The following is a 24883-nucleotide window of genomic DNA, read 5'->3' on the forward strand; positions in this document are numbered from 1 at the left end:
TAGACAAAGAGTGCAGGATATTGTCATGAGCCTGTACGATTCTGAAGTTATGTAGGTACAGCTCCGCAATGAATCACAAATTCTTAATGGTTCCTATCAGTTTAATACATCTTATTATCGTTGGCGTCTTTAGGGTATTTTGAGAAGCATGACTTGAACACCATATGCGTTTACAAGCTAATGCTGTACAGAGCTTCAGTTTATTTTCGCCCATTTCAATTATAGGTTACTGGTATTAGCATAGAAAACCCAGCACGTCTTTATTTTTATCGTGTTCGATCATTTGTAAGGACAACAGCTATGGTCTAAGTACCGCTTCCACGAGCCTCTATTATATATTACTTTTATGCTACTTTTCACGAACCTGGCTTATTCTTCATAATCAGTTCTTCTCAAGTCCACCTGCGCCCAATAAAAAAGAAACTGTTTGTTTTGTCTCGATCTTTTAGCAGCAACCAGTCCCGTCATACGAACCACGCTTTAGCACATGCATAGTTGAATGTACATGACAGGACGAACTGGCAAATCCTAAGCGAAGTATTGCTGATAGCGAGTATTCGCTTATCAATCAGCCTCTTAAAAGTATTTACAATGCCTAGCTCCTGTATTGTATAAAAATTCAGTGTATGTACATATAAATAGTATATAATAAATCGGTTGAATGGCGTGAAAAGTCACAGATTTTTTGGTAAAAGGGAAGATTCCATATCGAAAAAGAAAGAATCCATATTGATATGCGCTTTGTGCGATACAGGTTTGAGCAGTAGCAGCATGCACCTAACAGATGAGTTACTAGGAGTGACACTGTAATTATTCATTGGCTGTCACTACCTGCCAATGGCCTTCCTGTCTCCGAATAAATTGTGTATTAGCCTCATATATGGATCGAAATTAGCACACAAAATATTAGCTAACCAAAAATAGAACTACTTGTCAATTTTTGGAACTTTTTATTGTCACTCTATAATGACCGTATCCTATGAAGTAAAGGACTTCAAGAAACGTAAAACGAGACATGTCGTTGAGGGAAATGGACTACGCAAATTATGAAATTGGATTAAAAAGGTTGAGCATTTTTAAACACAATCGACAAATTCTTGTTTTCAACTTATTTTCGTAGTTACTCCACTATCAGGGAAATGCTGATTGACTGACACAAGTGTACATTCAGAGTTCACGTCCAAAATAATAAATGAAAAAAACTTCACTTCCCTTTTTTTTTTGTCATTATCCTCTACCTTTCACATTAGATTTATTTTACGAGTACCCGAAATTAATTTACCAGAACTATTTCTCAGTCGCCGCTGTTTGAAAGAACTAGAGCTTCTTATTTAGACTTTCGAATCGTAACTTCAAAGATATAAATGCACTTTGTATGCGCCTTATCGTACAAAACATCTGAGAACAAATGCTACGGTTGTTTATGTGGAACCATTTTTACACAGCGAGTTAAACGGTAGCATTTAAGCCCCGCACGCAGAGGGCTATCAATATGTATATATACGCCGGGTTCTGGTAATCGATCTTGGCCATAAGTGGCCCTGGCCTGGCCTGACCTAACGAAAACGTTCGTTACTGAAAAACGTATATTCAGGCGAAGCCATTTTCATCTTTGGAACCACAAAATATTCTGTATTAGTGACACTGTTTTGTAGAGTGCATATTTGATAAGCAGCAGCCAATTGCTAAATCGAGACGACTTTCTCTACCACTAACTTCTTAACGCACAGTAACGAGTGGCAAGAATCGCCCCGTCAAATACTAAAAAATAAAAACCAATTTTTATTATTTGTGATTTAAGTTTATAAAATTTATTGCTATAAAGTGACGTAAAATTTTCGGCTGCTGAACTTCATTTTCTTTCATAAAATGAATGTTTAGTTTGTCTTTCTTGCTTTATCACTTTGCCAATGACGTTATCTAATCACAAATAAACATATATATATATATATATATATATATATATGTTGTGTTTACTGCATATATATACGCAGGTATAGTAGTAGTAGAATAACCCTGCGAACCTACCGCCACCGTAAATCTCTCCTCCGTGTGCCAAATCAACGATACTTCTACTTGTTATCGTACACATTACACGGTAGGTAATATTGTACATGTCTGCCTTAGTGGCTGACACCTGAGATAACTTTATCTTGACACCGCAGATGCAAAATCAATAAGTTTACAGTTCAGACATTCAGCTCAAATTAAGACTGTACCCATCTATTTCTATATATGGTCTTTATAAAAAACTCTAGAGCAGATTAATTGTACCGACAAAATCTACATATTTTTACAGCAAGTAGCTGATTTCTTGCTGAAATCTCCAACTAGTTGTGCACACGTGATGCTGTATTTTTATACAAAAAGTCATTCAATATAGAAATATTAATCTTAAATATTGACTAAAAGCTCGGTTTCGACAAATGCCTATTATAACTCATGTTGAAAGATCCTTCAGTTGTTGTCTAAGGGACAGACGCGTACCAGCTGCACCTTGCCAATGTCACGGTTTCCAAAACTGACTCAGCGCACCTGGCCTGCGCTATTGTCTTAATAGTATCTAACGTCCCTAATAGGATCATCTAAAGATACATGTGTGCATCGCATATTCACATAAGCTATATTACCAAAAATAATACAATAAGACTAATACAATACAATTTCCAATCAACCTTTTGTCGTGTGGAAGCACCTTTGTACTCTTCTGCCAGTTATTGGGAGTCTCAGATATGTTATCACAAACGGTTTTCGTCGGCCACCTGGATTCTATAATTTTCACAAAGGCTTCAAGCATAATCACTTTTGTTATCCCTGTGCGGGCGTCTTAATCAAATTCACTCACCACAATACAATTAATTTTTTTTTACTTTTGCATTATTACTATTTATTACCTTTGCGTATTAACTATGAAATAAACAAAAGTCACGTCTGGTCTCCCGGATACTATGGGATGATTAGTCGTTTCATATATTATTTCGATATAAGTTTAATTAGTAACTAGTAATTTCGAAGCCTCTTAAATGTTAATCATTCAGGCACTATTAAAGTGTTAACTAATTAGTCAAAACCCTTGATAAGAATCTTAAGTAGAGCCAGATAGGATCTTCTTTCTACGTTCATTTTCTGTAGCTCTACAATAGATTTTCACATTTCAACAAAGTGCATGTTTAATAAAATTATATTTACATTTCATAATACTTTGCATGACTGAGGCGTTTCAATCCATCTCTTTTTAAACCAAAGCTACGTTATGATTGCATAAGTATTTCTTTTAGCCGGCTATAGGGCTACTCCTCAGGATCATAATAATAAAGAAATATACTAAAGTTGAGTGAGTTATTATCTTTTTGGATGTCCATTATTAGATTTATTATTATTATTAGCTCAACACAAGCCCAAACGAATGTGTACGTGCTAAGTTTAGTTAGCTATTTAATAAATCTTCAGAAGCATATTGTCATATCCAAATGATAACCCATATGTCGACATGCGCAAACGTAACGGTAAACGAAACATTTGTTTGAAAATGACGAAATTTTTTCAGGGAAAGAATAAACAAAGATCAACACAGAGCGAATTCAGCCCGCTGAAATAGAAAATCGCCACTAAAATTGGTGTCCTATCGTTAGCAATAGTTCAACATTACGTTTTTGATATCCTTCAAATTGCGACTCAGCACTCGTGGGACAGTGATCTTTGTACAAATGCACACCGTCTAATTGTTCTCTAGCATCTTCACCCAACTTTACTTGATTTGACTGAATGGACGGTACGCCCAAAATACGTCGGTCAATAATGATTGCGCAGTAACTGAAGGTTTCTCTAGAAAAAATATTGGTGAGTGACTATATTTACTGATTTACTTCGGCATCGCCGAATTTAGCCCCCATTCGACGGCCTCGAAGAGTGCGATTCACTTTGGCCTCGACGCTTGTTCCGGTACGAGGCGGACCTGCGCTTGGCCCGGCGGCGCTTCTGCCTGCAGAGGACGACACGTTCTCTGAGCGTTGCCGTTGATCAGTTGTATGTAAAGTCGGTGTTTTATCATGTCTCATCGGATCTGAGTGCTTCGTCTCGCCACCACCCTGGGTCGACGCTGCCTGCAATCACATCAAATGGGGATGAGAAATTCGGTCTCAGAGGTAAAAAATTATCTTAAACAAATTCATGTTGGTAGACTCAGGTATAATAAGTACATATTATACATTTAGACAGACCGTGTGAAATGAATGAAATCAATGAATTAACGGTCTTTTGTAGAAAAAAAGAAGTCGTAAGTTTCAACTGCTTATACCGAGGCAGGCGGACTTCTAGAGGTTTTTCTAAGAGATTAAAATTGATTCTCAGGGTATGTTATGCTTGAAGGATATTTAGCGAGTTTTGCAAATTTCGAGGAATAGGAATAACTCCAAACTACTTATAAGTAGCAGTCTTCTGTACGCATTACCCATTTAGTGTTCCGTTTACCCTTGAGAAATATAACTTCTAGATACTTCATCAGACATCCTAAGGTGTCCTTCTACATTGCCCTCTTGCATTTGTAATTTATTGTGATAATGAAATGCCCTATCGAACACGACTCTATTTGTTTTCCTTATGCCAGTTACTTGTTTATATAACAACACCAATAGTTTCCTTTTCAACTTGAATTTGGTCGTCTAAGACTTCTTTCGAAATTCTGCAAGGTAAACAGTCTATGAAGTTTTTTTAATTCTGGAATTTTAATTGGTATATCAACTGTACCATCTGGGAATAAAGATAAAACTCTCGCATCAACATGCGTTGCTGATTGCTTTTTAGTAAGAGTTGTTGAAGACGACGTCGCCTCCCGATCATTGACGCGGCACCTATAGTTTTCATGCCGCAGTGTAACCTGTTCGTCTTCTTCCTGGCCTTACTTCATTCGCGAGTAAGCTTATGCCTTCGAAATTCTTGATCAATCGCCTCCGTGTTACCTCCCTCAGTCAAGCATCATCCGTATTTTTGCAGACACTTGCGGGACGTCGACTCATTATTTCGATGTTAAGTTTTTATAAAATTCAAAAGTTGTGTCAAATCGTATTTTACTTCAGTAGACGCGTGGAAAGGGATCATGCGAGTCGTTTGCTCCACCATTTCGATCGCTTGCAGATAGGGCGATTTTAATACGGGAAATATTGGAATGTGCAGAATACTACCGCACGCACCGATAGGTAGCGTTATCCGTGAGAATGCGTCCATGAACCTGAAGGGCGGAAGGGGCTTTTACCACGACCCAGGCAATCGCGTAGCAAGCCGGGAAAATGTGCAAAGAAACAGATACAATAATTTACACTCACTAATATAGAAAAATGACACTCTCAGGCATGCGCAGTGGCTTCAAAAAATGCAGGCCTATTTTCGCAGAAGGCCGAGTTGGCGGTTTTGTCCGCTCACAAATGACGCTATACATGTTCCTGGATTCTCATCAAGACGTCGTTTGCCGATAAGTAACGAGACCTCAATCGGTGGGCGGCCTTCATAAAGCTTATGATGTCTGCAGTGGTAGAGCAAATAACGACCTCCAGCCTATTGCGGGAAAACCGGCCGAAGACCCCGCTATTGAACTAATGGTGCAAAATGATTTGTCATAGTAGAATGGGCAGGCCACTTTAAGCTTCTACGGCAAGACAACTTGATCATTTCTTAGGAACATGGCCACCACCGGAAGCCAACCCAGGCTGGTCAACTGACGTACTGCAAGCGGTCCAGGACTAGCACCATCATTTACCGCCTTTTTCACGAGTACCGCCATATATTATCGCCACAACGCGTACACGTTACGGTTTGCTGTGTCGCTACGCTGCCGCACGTCAAAGTCGTATTCCAACAAGGCCCCACCATCCAACTCAAGGTAGGTACGTTAGCACGCTACTGTTAATGGCCACTACAGATCGCCGTTCACACAGGTATGGGTAGAATTTCTTTCGTGTTCAGACAACTGCCAGACGCTTAATTTATTTGCGATGAATGCCACTTCGCTTTTTCGGAGCGAACGACGCCCATTCGCATAGGCTATAACGCGCCCCACGTCTCCGTCTAAACGAGCACCGTCCCCACGCCAACACCACTCGCACTGATTTATGACATCGATCGGCAAGTCTCTTCCAAACGACTACGAGATAGATTTACCCGTCATTGCCCCCTACAAAGCCAGTAATGCTTCCTTATAAGGTGCAACTTACGCGAGGGGACGTTTGCTTCTGATCGTATAACGGTTTTGTGACCTTTGCGAAGCCTTTTCAAAATCGGCAGCAGTAAGATACTTACCTCATGAAGCTTCGTAACTGACGAACAGTGTGACCGACGCTAAGGCATAACTCACTAGAACTTTCTCATTGTTAAAAGAGATTCCAACACGAAAATATTACGTGTGAGGTAAGCGATCTCCCGCAGAGCAAATTAATGCTTCGTCGCCTTAATGTGTAGACCGGTGGCATTAAAAACAGAGTACGTTTCGGAGATGCTTCTCGAGCCTTCGACAAAATACGACGATGTTATCGAAATGGACCATGCTCTATTACATCGCAAGCAGACATCAGCGGTACTTCCCTTGCGATGCAAACCCGTTACGTAGATACGACCCGCTGCCAGTGTGCGTACAGGTAAGAAGAATGACCATCAGTGGGCACCATATGAATTACAAGGTGCATTACGGGTAGCCTTCACACCTTCTCGAATAAGTGCATTAACTCATCACGTGACGACCTCACCAGATGTTTACAGTAAGACCCAAGCCGGATCCAGGCTTTGTCTATATGGAACTCGAGCGGTTTTCTTGATTCAAGACTTGATAAGTAATACACTTTCCTGAGCTTGGCCTTACCTGGTTTTCACTCGCACATAGACGAGCCGAGATTTTTGACTAGACCACATGCTCTTTTTTGACCAGTGGTCACCACGCCATACAAGGTTACAAAAGTGCATGCAAGACGTATACAAAACCCCACCTACCGGAACACTTAAGCCTTGGTAACTGAATGGCCGCGACTACCCATTTCAAGCAGGCGCTAGGCATTAACTGGCTTTCTTTGGCCAAGACTACCAAGAGCGACTCGGCAAATATTGTGACATACCACCTGATTAATTTTTAGCCAAAACAAAATTATTTTTTAGGAACGGCTGTCCGAGGTTGACATAGTAAACTAGGTTATCGACGACGGTACCTCCACCCAGTTTCTTACGACCTTGAGCTTTATTTTTTCGTACGGATGCTATTGAGCATCGATAAACATGACGGCCCGTTTGGCAGGCCGAAGCAGTGCCATGCATTAGTGTGTTGCTTTGACCCAACCGAGACGGTACTCATCTCGGCGGCGGTGTCCAGCACCATCCGGACTAATTGTATGCCTTTTAATTCGATGCAATTTTCCAAAGGAACCACGGCTTCGATGAATCGGATCAGGCCAAAGGAGCCACGGTGGCGCGATTTGATGTTCAAGAGCTGTGCACGCAAGCAATAACACCGTAGCAGACCGCGTCGGTAGGACCATTCATGGAGCCTCGCTAAACAGACTCAGCCCTCCTGACGATCGGTCTCCGCTCGTCGCCCGTTTTCTGGCGTTATCTGGCGGGTGGCTTGGATAAGAGCACCATACGAAAGCGGATTGGCCGCCACGATAAAGTCCAGAAACGATCAGCTTCACCGTCCTTTTAATGCAGGCAGGAGGAACGCAAAGCCCAGTTCAAAATCGTCTATGACAGTCGCTTAGAGTTTTTGGACCCTTCGAACTTCTGTCCATTTTCCTTTTTCGAAAAACGCTTCCAGTGTGCCAACTTCCTCTGGGTGAAACCGTGCGTGCGATTTCCGTTCGAAAACATCCCAGTAGTCCCTCGCGTCATGAGCTCTAGGTCCTACCGTGCTAACCGCGTAGGTACAGCCTAAGGCGCCACAGTACCTGTTCCTGCGGCCACAGCCAACTCATACAACCACCAAGGCCAGCTTCATCGAAACAGGCAGTCTAATTTTCTCTACCTACAACTCACAGCCGACTCTCTCGTCAGGCTTTGCATGATCTTTACGCCTGCCTTCGTAATTTCTGTCTGATTTCAGTTTCTTCTCCTCAACAGCTCCTTCACCTGAACTTCCCTTGCTTGGACACGCGTGTGTGCACTGCTCTATGTCATAAATGGATCGCCTTAAACATTGAAAGAGTAAGAATTATCAATAGCTGTGGCACTGATGAGAGCGGCTCCAGTAAATATATTATACATGCACACTTTTAACATGTTCCCTACCAATTAATTTGCTTCCAGAATTACTGGTTACCTTTGCGGCGCCTTTTTGAGCAGCAGTACGTCCCTTGGCTTCGGCCATCATTACCTAACCAGACAAAAAGGATATTTAATTTAATTATGAAATGTTCTTCTACACAGTATTAGATTATGAATTTATTCACACGATATACCGATGCATAAAGCAAGAATGAACACGAAATCGTACGATCAACTGTTATGCTTTCCCCCTCCTTCCACGTTGTGATCATCTTAGTGAATAGTACACTTAAGACTAATTTGGTTTACAATGTCTTATATAAATTACATTTATTATTAAGATAAGTATAGTATTCAACTGACCTGCGATGGGATGAACGCGAAGCTGCCTTTATTTGCCTGAGCTGCACTCGCTCGCTGTTGTCTGTTATGAGAAGGATCCTTGCAATGGTCTTCGTGCTGATCCTGACGTTTGCTTTGTTGATGATGAGGCGATTTGTTCTTCTGACATTGATCCGTATGATTTTTACGGCTCGTTTGTTGGGGATGATAGTGTGGTTCATTAAGATCCTTCTGGAGACCCCTCTGATACTTTTGATAACCATAGACCTCCTTTAGTTGGTTCTCTTTCCATGCCCCAGGAATGAGATTGACGGGCAGACCATGCGCAGTATGCCCTTGATCCCAGTGCTGTTGTTTCTGGTGCTGCTGCCGTTGTTGTAGCTGTTGGCCTTGCTGATTAAAGTAATTTGCTGAAGGCTGCCTTGCATTAGACACGCTTTTGCTTGGTGTGGCTTGCTGCATGCTAAAGTCACCGTACTTCTGCTTCATCTTCGCTGAAATATTATGATGCTCCTGCTTCGTCTCTGCCTCTGTTTCGGTTAGCTGCCCCGTTTGGGACAAGCCAAAAAGTTGCGTCACCGTTATAGGAATGCCCTGCGTATAATTACTAGCATTCCCTGAATTTTCTGTTTTCGTACTCAGAGTTGCTTCCACAGCCATAGGTCTGACGAGCGTAGGCGCCGTGGATAGGGAAACGGGATTTGGGTTTTGGCCAAGTGATGCCTTCACGCCTGTTTTACCAGTTTGAAGTTAACTTTTGTTCTTCAAGAATCCATTCAGAAATACCTAATAATCCCGCATGGTGTATTAAATCTAGTTAGCTTTTTGTCAAATTTTCAATTAAATCAGACTACTGCCTTCCTACCTGATATTGAGTTGAAAAGAAAGGTAATGATGTTATCTGTTGAAGATGTTTCCATGCCAACTGGATCCGGGAAAGCTGTTTCAAACTTTCCAGATGAACCCACATTTTTCTTTGCTCTAACGGCGGGGGAACCCTCCTGCTTGCTACCAGAGATAAGGCCTGTAGACTGGGCCAATCTGTTTCGAGAATGGTCTTTTTGTAGCGGACGACTGTTCGACTTTTCTTCGGCTACGTTTTTAGATTTCCGCAAGTCCGACTGTACGTTTTGCTGATATTGCTGTTTCGACTGCTGCTGCTTCTGCTGAGGAGTCTGTTGTTGCTTGGCACGTCCTGTTATTGGATTTCCCGCCTGATATGCGCCATGCTCGCGACGCAGCATTTCTGATTTCTGAGATTCGTCCAACATCTAGAAAAAAAAAAGTACCTCATTATACGACTAGCTTTTCACGACATATTGTGCAGCAAAACGGAATGTACCAATAGTTTTATAAAAATCACACAAATTGGGTTAATACAGACCAATATGCAAACAACAACTATAGAACCATTGAAACTGGTCACGAATGTAACCCAATTTTGCTGTAGTGAAAGCCGGTATTTGTAAGGTCATCTTTACGTTCTTTGGGTTGGCGAGACGAAACATAGAAAAAAACGAATGCTGATTGTTGAACGATGCTGCGTAACACAATACGATATTTCATTTCGGCAGCATATTCAAGTAGTACAGAAAAAAACGTGTAATTTAAGCTAATTAATGCATCGATCGATTTATGAGATCATAAAGAAACACTGTATTTGCGTTTTCCGTAGCTGCTTGACCTGGTTACAATAATCCTTTCAAGATGTAGCTATGCCTTCAAGAAAACTCTCATCGCAGATTAAGGTATATACGGTTACCCTAACTACGCGTGCATTAGGAAGACGTTATCCTTGATGGGTGTCACCCGACTGAGACGGCTTTAGAAAATACGTGTATACGGACACCCTACTACGGAAACAGCACCTTGATTCATTGCTAATACTAAACGTTTGTTTAAAGATGTTTTATTAAACGCGGAGCATTTCAGGTTAGTTGAAGAACACGCACAAGAGCCACACAGAACACGTCTATTTTGACACCGACGTGCTGTGAAGTAGTTAATTGGTGCACTCGTATACTCTATTATTATAAACAAGTTACGCCAGAAAATTAGTTACATGGAATTTTTAAAAGAAGTGATTGCAACGGCACTTCGATGGGTTCAAAATTTGTAATATCAACTATATTTAGAAACCAACAATTTCTTAGCTATTTTACTAATTTTCGGCGCGAAGTTTAACAAGGAACAGTGTGTAAAAAATCGTTGCTCTCAAGTGCATTTCAGCTGACCGGAACGGCCCACGTTACAAATTATGTTCAACATATAGCTTGCTGCATTCGTTTCAACGACATCCCTTTTATATGATTAAACTCTACCACAGTTGAAAGTGTTAAATTAAATATAAATATATATGTAATTAAATATAGTAAAAATGTAATTTGTTTCTAAAAACATTCAAGTTCGTAGAAGACACAGGGAATGACCTGATAGTTCTGCGCAGTTTTACAAGCTGGCTCTAATATATATTTGCCGAATTCATAAAATTGTATCAGGTTATTCTATGATACAAATTAATATTATATAATATAAAAAAATTTCACTACTCATAGAAGTCGACGATGGGTTTCTAAAATTGCTAATGCTGTATTTCATACTACATTGGTGCTATGCGATTTCAGCCCTTGAAGAAAGGTTACATTTAGTCTTTAACCACTAGCTGCGTCTTGGGTTGCGAAGGGTAAAAGCGGTAGTCTGAATCCCGCGGTAAAGTTAGGAACCCGTCGAATTTACATTTCTTCGACTAAATGCTAAAACAAGGGTATCAACACAAAAGCTTCAGCCCGTTCGGGCATCCCTGTTTTTACTTCTAGCGAATAAGAGGCAGTTAAATATCTCTCACAGTTGAAATTAAATGATCTCGTTAACGCAAGATTATATTGTGTGATTGTCTTTAACATACGAAGACATTTGAGAGTATTCTGAAAACCTTGAGATTTTTTGAAAAGTAATAAAGCTTTTTTCGACGTGTTCATCCTTTTCATCACCGCCTTGAGCTACGTCACTCTATTCAAGCCTTGCTCGGAAGAGGATGAACTAACCCGCTGTCCATGGGTGATGTTTATTAGCGAAACAACCGATAGTGTTGCGACCCGTCGACCCTTGACTCCATGGCTCTGAATTCCGGTCGCAAATTCTTTATCGAAGAGAACTTCATACGTTGCTTCACGCTCATCTTCCTGCTCGCCCCTAGAGAACATGGGTTAATCGACATAAAATTCCAAGATGTTTATGACTGTACTGATAATATACCGAACGGAGCATTAAAATTCCGACAGACTTCGGCGGTTTGACCTAGAACAAATCAACAAATGCCTAATGACAAGAAACAGTGTGTAGTTTTGGGAATTTAAGCAAGGATCGGCTATTATTCAATTTTTTCGTGTTGAACGAACCCTTACCAAAACTAAAAGCTTTCATTTTCCCGAAATCGACGATTTACATTATTGCCAGTTTCATGCACTCCCGAAAAATCCGACAAAGATATTGACGAGGGAAAGCAGAAGGCTTTTCACAATGTTTAGAATTAAAGGCCTTAGGGAGCCATTTTTGATATACCGCCCAAAAAGCTTTAATACAAAAACCGATAGCCGTTTTGGAAAGGAGAAACCGATCGCACATTAAGTCGTCCAGATATGCTTTCACAGTTAATTTTTCAGATGAGTCTTTTTCCGTTTTTTTGCACCTTTGAACCATTCTGGCCGTTTCGAGCTCCTTTATTTTTAAGACTTTTGGCTTCCTACCAGCCGAAGATTCAGTTTCGCAGAAATTTCTCAAATGGAGTGTATTGAAGCTACATTTCAATAGGTTTACGCGCAGCAATATCGCTTGACGTTGTACGGTTTCTGTTAAAAATTTACTTTCGAACTCAAGAAGCAATACTTTGGTTAGTTAGTAGTTTAGATCCAGAATCTAAACTGTAATCCTACTGGAAGGTGCTTATGTTGAGCAAAAATAACTGTCTAAAATTGTCTTTAAAATAATCAAAAAATTTCTTTAGAATATCTATTTTTGTTTAGACTCAATCTTAGAAGCAACTAATATGACCATATTAAAAAAAATTCAAGAAAAGAAATATATATTCGATATATACTAAACATTCTACATATATATATATATATATATAGAATGTTTAGTGGCTCCTGACAGAATATTGATAGAAAAAAATAGACGAAGTAGTAAATACGTCGACCTAACTTTGTGCCAGTGTACACTTGAACACGAAGCACTATACAATTATAGCAAAATCAATTACATTTCTATAATTATGCGAAATAACAAATTGAGCTTTGGGAATATCAGGTAACGTGTAAACGGATTGGCTTTGTCCGTTCAGTCGAAAACTCTGTGATTGGATAACTACGATAACCTTAGAGGCCCCTAAATAATTGTACTCGTATAAAATCCACAGCGAGGCATCAAACGGTTACTATTTATGTAGGGCCAGAAACCAGGATTCAATAAAGTATAGAAAAAATGTTTCATAATTACCGATGGATGCCGATAACTGTACCCTTGAGACCTAGTGGTACAGCGATATCAGGCCGCACGTTGACAACACGATCGTACATGCAGAAATACGCGCGCTTGTCGGGAACGAATAAATTAACGCAAACGTTGGGCAAGTAGACATCGGTTACGTGTACCTGCGAATGATCACTGATTACTTGGTAGTCACAACTTAACCGGAATCCAGTTGCTAACAGAAAACTTATCACAATGTTTTCCAAACGAAAATTTTCGATCAAACTTTTGTGAAACCATAGGCTAGCGAGGCTTCCATACATCATAACTATGCTAACTTATTTCGTATCTAGAAATCACCAGTTTCACTTTTTTGTACACAGTTTTCACCTCTCTTAATTTAGGACAAATATGCGATTTTATTAAACATCCACATCTCTTTCGAAAAAATACTATATCCAAGAGCAATGTATAACTAACCGTTCACAGATAAATTTACATTCGGAAAGATAACGTCGAGCTTAAGGAAGTTTAAAAAAACTACTTGACAGAGTATAATTTCTGCGAAGCGAAATTTGTACTTACCTTAACAGTTTGCTCAATCTCCGGGCTTTTAAGATGTTCATCCACACACTGTTGAATTGCTTCGATAACGCCTTCATCAAACACAATGGCTCCAGAAGTCTGATGTGGCGCCTGTAAAGGCATTGTAACAATGGAAGCGATTACGGTATGTGCAATTCGTAGCGTAAATTAAATCTTTCACCAGCCTCCCTTTTATTATCCCTGACGCAACCTACAGCTTACGCGAGAGAGAATCGACGTATTCCCTAGGACGCCAGCATACTATGTCGGGTATCATATACTTTCAACTTCTCTAATCTTGAAACGTTTGAACCTGACATTTTTTCATACTAAGAATCCTTATGTTTCATTTTCAATGCTAACGATATTATTAACCACGCTTCATCAGTACCTTAGAGAAGGGCTGGTCCTTGATCCACTTGGCAATTTCGCGGGCTTTGTTCAACCCATCTTTGTAGGACTCTCCCGGGAAACATTTTTCTAAGGGAATCTTGTCCATCCCGATGAACTGTTTTAACGCCAGATAAAAGTCGCCGAACGTCATGATTAGCTCCCGAAGAGCCGCAACCGTATCTTGCGAGAAACGCCTTTAATGTTCACACGTTCTCTTTGTAATATATATATAAGTCGACTGTCAATTTTGTTTATGCATATTCACATTTCACCGTCACCATTGTTTATAAACTTGCAAATATAAATGAAAAAAGCAACTCGAGAGCGGTGCGTACCATTCGGTCTTTCCTTCCTGAGTTGTTACCTTCTTTGAAAAGCCTACTACTTCCTCGTTCTTTTTGTTAAACTTCAGATTCATCCCAATGTTGACGTGCTGCGACGAATCAGCCTCCGTCGAATTTAGCTGAATTTGGATACATCCCGTCAGTCGAGCTACTAGATGGGAATCAAGTCCAAGTTCACGCGCCAATCTAGATCAAAATGCACAAGCCAATATATAATATTCATAGAAGGCTTAGTACAGCGCAATTTTTTTCATGATAGTTGATACTGCGATAACGCACTTCTGTCTATTTCGGTTCTATAGTACTTAGAAGTAGGGAAACTCCGCATATGCAGAAGAAACGAAAGCCAACTTTATCTCTAAGCGCATAAGTGAATGCAGTAAAGCTTACCTAAATGCTGGCAAGTAATTCCTTTTTCGTAGCTTCGGTTCTCTCTTACGGATCTCAGTAAAATCAGGCTCTTCCCTAAATCGACTCTCCACCACGAGATAGCCTCCTTTTTGATATCCACAGATAGTTCCCTGGAAAAGCACGAGTCATTCGACGTAATACACTTCCGTCAGCAACGAAGATCATTACTAGCTAAAGCCTAGTCAAATACACGAACTAAGTGGTATACATCACCGATTCTCAATTAAAAAGAAAAGCCTGCTTTTTCTAATAGCTGAAAAAACTATGGCCGAGGTGTTTTGAAACATCTGTTCTTTATGGAGACGATCCACGAAAACAAAATAAAAACACGCCTATTTGTTATCAAAATCCACTCACCTTCATCCCGTACTCATTGGGGCTGAGAAGAAAGACGAGCTTATCTTTAACAAAGACATCACTAATTGTTTGAAATTGCGCCACCTCTTGTTCATGCTCCCGTAAACCGCAAACCATTGTGCTGTGTAGAACTATCTTCTCTTGCTCTGCCCACTGACGTTCAATGGTTACCTATTAATTATACCCATTGACAGATTGCTGTGTAAAAAATCAAATGTACTCATTTCGACGCGAGTGATTTTAAATCTTAAATACACTAGGTCGCTACAAGCCAATGCGGCGGACGTTAAAACTGAGTAACTTTTGAACTAGTTGGGCTGGAACGATTTTTAATATGTTTTAGAAAAACTATTTTTTACACATTTGTCCCGGTGGTTAAGCAGTTTCTGAACGGCCACACAACTACCATTCACGTCCCTATATGTAATCTTCTCGGGATAAATCAATAGCGGGATATGTTTGCTTACCAGTTGCCCTTTTTAGTATATTTTAAACGAGTTTATCGTTGATTAAAGTTCCGTAGATTTCATAAGGATCACACTACATGCAATCTACGGGGAAACCATTTTTTATTCAGTTTCCACATTGTTAGTATTTGGGTTACAATTCTATAATATGTTACATACAAAATGTCAGTCTTCATATTCCAATCTGCTTTTGTGGAAACCCTCCTCGATTTCAGCAATGTGTTTTTATCCTTCATGTCCCGAAATGTGGTTAGCTTCTCACTGGTCTTTAACACTTCAATGTCTGCACCAATCATATATAGTGCTTTTGCTTGAGGCCCTCCTTTCCTAATATCTTCACCAACCATTGGTAAATTCCCTCAGTGCTGTAGGCGTTGAGGAATAAAAGCTTCATCACTGAGCATTGATTTTAGAAATTAATAGATATTTTTTCTTTTAAACTTATTCTTCCTAAAGTAAGCTTAACAGGTTATCGCTCACACCTTTCCAAAATAATGGAGAGTTAACCAGCCAAATTTGTCGGCTAGCATCGATATACTTCACTCTTTCTATTTTAAGCTTAACTTAGCTTCACGACGTACATATATAGCACTGGGTCTAAGCTGATGACCCCCTGAACTCGCGGTTATTACCCAGATATCATTAAGCCCTGATCAACGGAATCAATGGTTCATGAAATCAATGGAAGTTCAGTATCAGAAGTGAGACTGCAGTATTGCAACACTCTGGGACCACCGTCATACCTGATCATCATTTTTGTAGATGTACTTCCTTCCGACAAGCGGCTTACACGTAATCAGTAGCTTCTGATTTCCTTCGCCTGTATCGATACCCCACCGAATGCGAAGTTTGGATTGCAGATTTTCGACCTTGCGAGCACAATCTTTCTCCTAAAAAATGTAGATGATACACGATTACACTCGATTGTTGTTATATGATCACAAGAAAGAAATTATATTTAAGCCAACAAATAAGTCATCAGAGAGAAGATTAGTCATACTGTCATGCACAGCGAAGCAGGAAAGCTCCCTGTGTCCAAGTCTACGTAACTTTCATCATTGTTTTTAGATAGAAAACCTCAAATTAGCCACGACTTAAGCAAGTGACAGACTTCAATAGAAGAAACATTTTCACTAGTGGGATCATAGAGTTACCGAGACACCTTCTTCGTATTGACCTACACCATTCGATGAAATAAGAAATTGTGTAAGAATCACGGCCTCAATGAAGGAAATGGAACTGAAAGGGACTTTGCTTTTCAGATCTATCTGACCCATCTGACCTGAACAAAAAAATCGCAAGTAATAAGTCAACGACAAACTCATTTGGATTGATTCGTTCCAATTGTTTTTGATTCGAAGTCGAAATAATACATCTCGTTTATAGCCTAAAGGTAGCCGTGTAATGCTAAGACTCTGCTTATGCATTAGATGTCAAACAAAAGTCCAGTTCGGTCAGCAACATATTAAAACAAGCTCTGAGATACCTGGCATACGATGACCTGTTCCCTTTACAAATACAAACAGGTAACTTGCTCAAAGAATACAGAAAGCAAACTACCCTTTAGCTCGAATACCTTAAGCTTGCGCAACAGCTGCTCGAAACCTCGACCTTTCGCGATAACACAGACCTAAGGCTCGCAATAATATGTAGCACTCGTTTTCAAATATATAATTTCGGACCTTTCCTGAAATACTACTGCAATACGCTTCAGAGATAAGAGAAATTTTGTCGGGTTCGTGTGTGATGATAATTAACAAATTTAGATAAAGCAACAGGTTCTTGACAAAACCAGTGATAATATAGGAAACTTCATACCTAAACGGCTGGATTATAAAAAAAGCTATTGGCCACGGTATTACGACGCAAATGTACAATGAGTAAATTTATTTTAAAAAGTATAAATGTATCTAGTGTGCTCAATAATGTTTGCCGTAATTGGCAAGTTACGGCTATCAAAGACACGTGATTATGAGCTATGTAGCGTGAAAGCCAGTTTCTGGAATAAAGTGCAATTCGACCACACGTTCCTAGACTTTTCTTCTAGTAGCAACCATTTTGAAGAACCTAACCTAATTTAATCCAATTGATTTGCAGCAGAATGTCCACTAGTATCGAAAAAAAGATATGGTATTATACCAAAAAGCTTATTTTCAAGGCTTTGGTAGCCTAAATAAGCACTTTAATAACACCCAATGAAAGGATAGAGTGTTGACTTTACAAATACGATTTTCAATCTAAGTCTATTCCAAATTCTAAAAATCAGACAAGACGAACTGGATGTCAGTTAAAACATGCTTTTGAACCATATTATTGCAAACCTCTAATTAACCAACGGTAAAGAGTGTGGTCTGCCATACACCAAACCAATGACTATAGATGCGCGGTAACATTATAATCTCGAAAATTCAACCTTGACCTTGTAATAAACTATATAATAGCTAAGTGTTTCTATTTGTCCAAAAGTACTGACGTTGACTTACTTCAGTCTCGCTAAGTAAGCTTTTTCCTTCGGCACTGTAGACTGTCTTGCCGTCACTTATCTTCGTAACAAGCGCCTGCCGAAGGTGTGGGTAGTCAATATGGACGATTTTTCCCACCAACTTCGCGTATCTGAAATGAAATAGTAAGTGGAATAGTTCGTCCATTGTTTCCTATTCAAATCCTGCTTTATCCATTGTTTACGAACTTCGAGCTAATGCTCGTTCGTGCTCTTCCATGCAAGTCGTACAGTGGAATCGACACATTAAGCTGTCCGAAGCACTTCCCTTATCAGAGCTAGGTTTACCGTGCCTACCGCTAGTTTGTAGGCAATTCTAACCAATCAGAGAAACTTTTTAGTCTCTTCTTTTTTTTTTTAGTTTATAAGCTCTAATTAAGAAAAAAACAAACAGCAGATACCTGGTGATATCGGTACTATGATTTGTAACGTCAATTATCATATTATAATCTCTCGACGGCTGCTGAAACACGGTGCATCCTTCCTTTACCAGGCGGGTTTTGTGCTGGATATACCGAAGGGAGGGAAAACCCGGAAAGTATAGGCTGTCCTTTGTGTTTGCTAAACGACCTAATGACACACACACGTCCATACGCAATTATCATAAGCTTAAAAACTATTCAGTACATAAAACGACGTAGTCACATCGAATAGTTTAATAAATTCTATTTTTAGGTTTTAAGAGGACTTGGAAACAATTTGTATGCTAATTACCGATTCAGATATTTATGTAACATCTGTTTAGGAGATTTATGAAGAAAAACTAGTACCTTTTTTAATGGTGTGCTTTTGTATGCGAAACGTGTCATTGGGTACTTCGGTGCACTTTGCGTGCGATATCTTTATGTGCGGAAAGCACTTGTGTTTTGGAGACGGAAACGATTTTTGCCTTTTTGGGCTGTATTCGAATAACATATGCGGTCCGTGCTGGTTGCGAGACTTCTCTCTTTCTGAAAGCCTTCACAATAACAGACGCCTTTAATTTAATCTTAATTAATTTTTTTTTAATAATATTGTGCGCTATTTGAATTGCATCGTATTACACAAAATTAATCAATCATAAAAGCCAAAAAAACCTTAGAACAGCAAATGGAATAAATAATGTAAATGCTCACAATTTTTCTTCACAGAAACGATAGTAGCAAATTACATCAGTAGATTCTTACAACCAAGATTCGTAAATGAAATTGTAACTCTTGTTTTCAAACTAGTAAAAGAAAAAGCATGACTGAATGTTTTATCAATGCCGTTTATGAACATTCAAGGCAAGCAAACTGATCGGAGTCTTACCTATTGTCATATGCCGCCATAGAATTAAGCAGAATGTCTTCTTCGATATATTTGATCAACACGACTGCTTCCCATTGTTGTGTTTTACCGTTGAGATCCGTCTCGAAAGTGTCGGGGAAATATTCCCGTAATGGTGAATCAGGATTGAGCATCAAACCTCTATCGGTGTATGGCAGAGATCAAAATCGAATGTGATTTATTAAAAGCTGCATTCAAGGGCACTTTAACCGCCTTTAAGTAAAGAGGCAGAAGGCAAACGCTAACGCTGTCTTAAACAGAATATTCACATCGGTTCGCTATAAATTGGCTCCTTTAGGAGGAATAATTTTCAGAATAGATATTTATTGATTAGTCTCTAGTGCATGAGCTTCGAGTTTAAGGATATATTATATATGCGAATCGATAAAATAAAGCACATGACGTTTAAAAATAGAAATTTCTAGATAGATAAACTTCACATGTATCAAGATTTCATGTTTAGAATTATGCGCAAATTTACTAAATGGAGTTCTGAAAAATGCTACTAATGACACGAAAATAATCAAAAAGTGGCCGCAAATTATTTAAAGTGTACAAACCTGTACGCCTGCGGGACTAACGCGCTTGATGCGGCAGGCATGATGGACACAAGCTGTTGAAAAGGCAGAAATGGCTTACCCATTTCAAAGCCAAGCTTAAGATCGCCAAAATCCTTGATGTCTGAGATGTACGGAGAATAATGATAGGGGTAATACCTGGAATGGGCGTTGCGAACCAGTAAGCCACTTATTCGCACATCATTTTCGAGGTTAAAAACTGAAATCAATGTACCGTCGCTTACCAGCTCCAACTCTGTACACCATTATAATAATAGTGAAGATTCCACTGAACAGCTCGAATATAACATTCTGTCTGCTCGCGAAGTTCCTTTTCTGTCACCTGAAACAGAATCCTTAAATCTTAGATACTTACAGAGCAGGCCACCAACAGAAACATGTTTCTAGGAACTCACTCACATATCATTCGCACTTTATTTTTGTCAACCTATTGAAGTTTGCTGCTCGTCGAATTCAAGAACCGCAGCTTTTCTTCAGTGTATTAATATACCGTATACCGAATAGAAGAGAACGTAAGCCTTTTCCAAAGTAAAGATCACTAGCCTCACTGTAGCCCATTTTCGTCATGTAGTAGTGTCGCTTATGTTGGAGAAATTCTTCTTGCGAGGTGTCGTCACTTGATAGTTCATCGCTGTCGGAGACAGGAATGTCGAGATTTGGGAATTTCGTTCTGACCTGTAAAATTAAGATATTAACTGTGTCGTCAAAACTTGCGCTTTGTGGAGGATATCGACCGCTCCGAATCTGACTCGCTGTTTACTCTAGGGTATTTTGCCATTTGTTATATCTAGTAGGAAAATGCAAATAGAGTTCCATGAAAACTCTAGAATATAACCTAGAATAGGACAGTTGAAAAAGTTGTTGCATAGTAAAGCGTCATAAATAGGCTGTTTTAGCATTACTGAAAATATACTCACCGCATCCAGCGTTTCTTTGCTCACTTTGCCTTTAAGATATCTTTGACCTGTCTTTTGGTTTTTGAATAATTCTATATCGCGTTCACCCAACTTGCGCATGAATACCTGAAAATTTAAATGATCGCAAACGATTATAATTTAAGGCAACACGTAAGGTTTTCTTGCAAAAGTTTACTACAGCAATTCTTTTTGAATATTAAAAAGACCATGACGTGCCAACTTCGTTCCTATTTTTCTATTGTTATGCACCTTGAACATCTGAATTTCAATCTAATCTTCTTAGCCGTTTAGCCTGATGTACGTTCCATGTCTTCTTAACGAAGATCGTTCTGTTTGTAGTTCAAAATGTGTGAACGTGCACATTTCAAAACAATTTCCGTATAATCATGTGACGTGGAACAGAAATGTGGGTATACTAATGTGCGGATAAATATTACAAGATTTGAAAGTTAAAGTTCGTTGCAATATTGTAAGTACACACCTCGAAGTTCCTCAAGTTTAGCTGCCCTCTGTCATGAAGGTACCCATCAAGATCCGGCATAACATCACAATAAGTTTGATGCAAAATCGGTAGAGCGTCATGAGCAATGTGTAGATTTGGCAAATGCGGCAGAAAATCGTTACCTGGTTTGGGAAGGAGTCGAAAGGTGACTACATCAATCGACAATGCGGCGATTCTCTCAATTTCAATATTTCTATAGCTCTATAGAGAGCAACAATTAACGCACAATTGAAACGGGTATTTTCATTTTTTATTTACGGAGAATACATCTTACCGACTAAAAAACACATGAGAAGCCAGTCGTCGATAATATTCTCAAGGTTGTAACCCTGCTTTAAAATTCCTGGTTCCTTCAGCTGAGCAAATTCGTGATCTAGGTATTCCCGAAGGAGACTTATGTGCAATATGTGAAATGTCACTTTATCCGCGCTCTGTATACGCTTCTCAGTTCGTTTACCTATGTAAGCAAAAAAAGATCCAAAAATATATCACAAACAATTTAATAGAAACAGCAACTATATCTGAGTAGAATTCGAACGAAAGCTGGAGAACTAATGGCCTCAGCGAAGTCTGCTACGTTATCCGTTACGTTATGACAACGGTCCCGAGTTCTACCGCGGTACAGAGAAGTTTACTTACCAAAAACCACTTCCTCTCGAAGTAGCGCAATATGTGGCTCATGAGTGCAGAGTGCTAGCATGATCAAATCGGCATCTTGTCCATAAATGCAGTGACGAGTATTCGGATCGTAACTATAGTTGATCAGCACCAATAGAAGCATTGTATCAGTAACACAAGTCCTCACATTATAATACCGTATGGATAACAAACGCAGTGCATTCAATTTGATAACGTCTCCTTACAAAAATGACATTTTTCTCTCTCTACGAATAAAAATCCAATTTCAAATTGTGAACCGCTGTCCATCATGTAATGTAAACTTGTAAAATGTAGGTAGATCGTGCGCCACAGATCCAAATAATTTAATAAGAACACGTACCCTTCTTGTGACCTGACGTATCTGATAAAGTCCATGGCTTTGTGCTCCCCTTCACCAGGCGCGTTGTGTCCGCTTAGGTAAACCTTTAGACCTTCTACTTGCCACACTGCATCTTCCGAGAGCTTTTTTACGACAAAATATTTCAGCTTGTCGTGAAGCCTCTCCATGAACTCCGTTCCTGGCGAGATGCAATTAGAGTCAAAACGGCTCTCTGTCGGCAATATTTCACCCTTCTCTTTGGCCTCTTTTTCCATTTCTTCCGCCTCCTTCGCCGCTCTGAAAATCGACGGATTACAACGGGCCGTTATCTAGATGTCCTACGTCCGAACCTCAGTATAGTCTGAATTGCCTAAGAGCAACAAAATTTCAATTGATGAACAAGAACAGTTTGGTTCATAAAAGTCCACTTTCGTAAGCAATTTAGTCATCACTAGTGCTGAGGCTGTATTCAAAAAGAACTGACAGGTAAAAAAATATATCACAAATAAAGCTATTTAATTGTGACACTATGTTTTTTTGCAATATATTAGAGATAGTAGACCTGAAACGACGATCTCTTTGCTGGTTCATTTTAGCGCGTGGTGCGACACCATCGATGGCCATAAAAAAGCATTTTCTCGGTTTAACCATCCTATAAAGACGCAAATATGTAGTCAGTAAGTAATCTTTTGGCAACAATCAAACAAAATCGCTAAAAATAACTGTTTGCAAAATTATTCTTTTGTCAAATATATATACAAACAAGTACGTTTGTAAAAAAAAAATTAAAACGCATCAAATTAATTCATTCAATCAAATTAGTTAATAGATAATTCGCCCTTGTTCTAACTCACCTAAAGATGAAATCGATGTAATCGAAAATATTCTTGAAGATTTCTTCTTCAGAGATACGGAAATGAGCATCCGTGTCATTTGGATGTGAGCACAAATGAATAATTCCATTCATGTCGAGGTAGAGATTGTCGAAATCGGGTAACTGCAACACAAAAAGAATGGAACTATCTCAGTGAACTTTAGCCTGTCTTGTGCGTCTTCAAATAAATATTTCTCACGTTTATAGGTTTCATTAATAGATTTCGAGGAATCTGGGAAAGAGGTAAAGTGCACTGTTTTTAAAATAAGGCACATTCTAAATAAAATATGGTGACTATTATGTATTCCGGTTGATGCGGTGCCTTAGATGATCAACCCCTGGTAGAACAAAAATAGATGTCGCTCATACGAGCGAACAAAAAAAAAGTTACTATCATTATGCATTTAAAAACGTTCGAGAAGTTACTATAGAATAAAACACCTAATGCTAACGTTTTTATAATTTATCGTACATTTAGTTTGTCAGTTAACATTGCAGAAAATTCTATCGACAAATCAATCACGGATCAAAACCAAAAACATCGCAAGCAAAGTTAGTATATTATCTAATCTCCAATGCAATTTTAACTTAATTTTTTTAATTTTAATTTGTAGATATAAGTATAAATCTATCTCAATCTATTGTAGCTTCTTAGCGGAAAACACCCTTATTACTAAATACTTTCTACTTATATTTATTAGATAAAGTACACATATGTATTCAGTCGAATAGACAAACAATAAAAACGATATAGCAAAATTAAATTTTACCGTCATCTTGTGTCGTTATACGTGGGCTAAACATATGATGCAGATTTTAGCTCTGTCATTCCACCTATATTTATTCAAAACCCCACAATAAGATGTGCTTTTTGCGAAAGTTTTGATAATAATTAAACGCGGCACCATTTCCTCGTCAACTCCGATATGAGAAGTGGCTACAATAGAAGTGGCCTTTTTTTCTATTTCCACGTATAGATCAGCTCTCTTGGCCGTCGAAAAGTCTGCGTCATAAATGACTAATCCGGACATTATACGAGTAATCCTTGCCGCTTCCTAAAAAGCAGTTTAATAGAACCTTCACTATCAATCGATTTTCTATGACAATGACTTTTATGATATGATATATGGTTATTTAATGATGTGCCCTTTTTGCCCAAAGATTGCCATTATGGACACCTAAAGATCATAAAGACGCTTTACAGACCCTTATTATCTGTAAAATGTCTTAACAATTCAAGGAAGAGTTTCAGCCAACCAACGAATATTTTATACGCACGAAAAATTTCTAGCCATAGTTTCTGCGAGTAAGATAAATACTGCTCTTGCAATGTATGTCAGAACATAAATACTTGTATATACAACCACACACTCATAAACACACACCTGATATTCTCGAGCCACTGTTGACAGGCAGGGATATCTCTCAGATATCCAACGATAAAATTTGGGAACCCCCATGTTGATGCCGGCCGCAGTCAATGTCAATCGAACACAATTCCCTGCTGCACACAACCAGTTGCTCAATATATAATTTTGATGTGATTCGTTGCCAGACAAATGACCAATGTTGTGATAGCTCGTCCGATGTATTCCGCAAATTCGATAAACGCATCTGCCAGAAT

The 24883-nt window shown here is 39.1% G+C and overlaps 1 protein-coding gene across 3 annotated transcripts; it reads right to left on the reverse strand.

Moving 5' to 3' along the window:
* Positions 1-2930: 2930 nt before the first annotated feature.
* On the reverse strand, positions 2931-24861 carry pcm (5'-3' exoribonuclease pacman). Of its 3 annotated transcripts, XM_022809326.2 has the most exons (28): positions 24645-24802; positions 24030-24314; positions 23240-23382; positions 22948-23037; positions 22407-22682; positions 22046-22158; positions 21681-21863; positions 21386-21528; positions 20905-21009; positions 20531-20662; positions 20212-20309; positions 19970-20125; positions 19392-19550; positions 18872-19059; positions 18503-18671; positions 18085-18214; positions 16345-16491; positions 15135-15305; positions 14757-14887; positions 14358-14552; positions 14021-14216; positions 13630-13740; positions 13072-13226; positions 11622-11769; positions 9443-9848; positions 8599-9308; positions 8291-8344; positions 2931-4103 (listed from the first exon to the last, which is right to left on the reverse strand). In XM_022809326.2, the coding sequence occupies exons 2-28, from the start codon at positions 24033-24035 to the stop codon at positions 3855-3857; spliced, it is 4764 nt and encodes a 1587-aa protein (XP_022665061.1). In that variant the 5' UTR covers positions 24036-24314; positions 24645-24802; the 3' UTR covers positions 2931-3854. The 3 variants fall into 3 exon arrangements, with proteins under 3 accessions (XP_022665061.1, XP_022665051.1, XP_022665071.1); XM_022809316.2 differs by lacking the exon at positions 24030-24314 and having other exon boundaries at positions 24645-24858; XM_022809336.2 differs by lacking the exons at positions 21681-21863; positions 24030-24314 and having other exon boundaries at positions 24645-24861.
* Between the last annotated feature and the right edge of the window lie 22 nt (positions 24862-24883).

The sequence above is a fragment of the Varroa destructor genome, unplaced genomic scaffold, assembly GCF_002443255.2.
Source record: "Varroa destructor unplaced genomic scaffold, Vdes_3.0 BEIS01000001.1, whole genome shotgun sequence".
NCBI lineage: Eukaryota > Metazoa > Arthropoda > Arachnida > Mesostigmata > Varroidae > Varroa > Varroa destructor.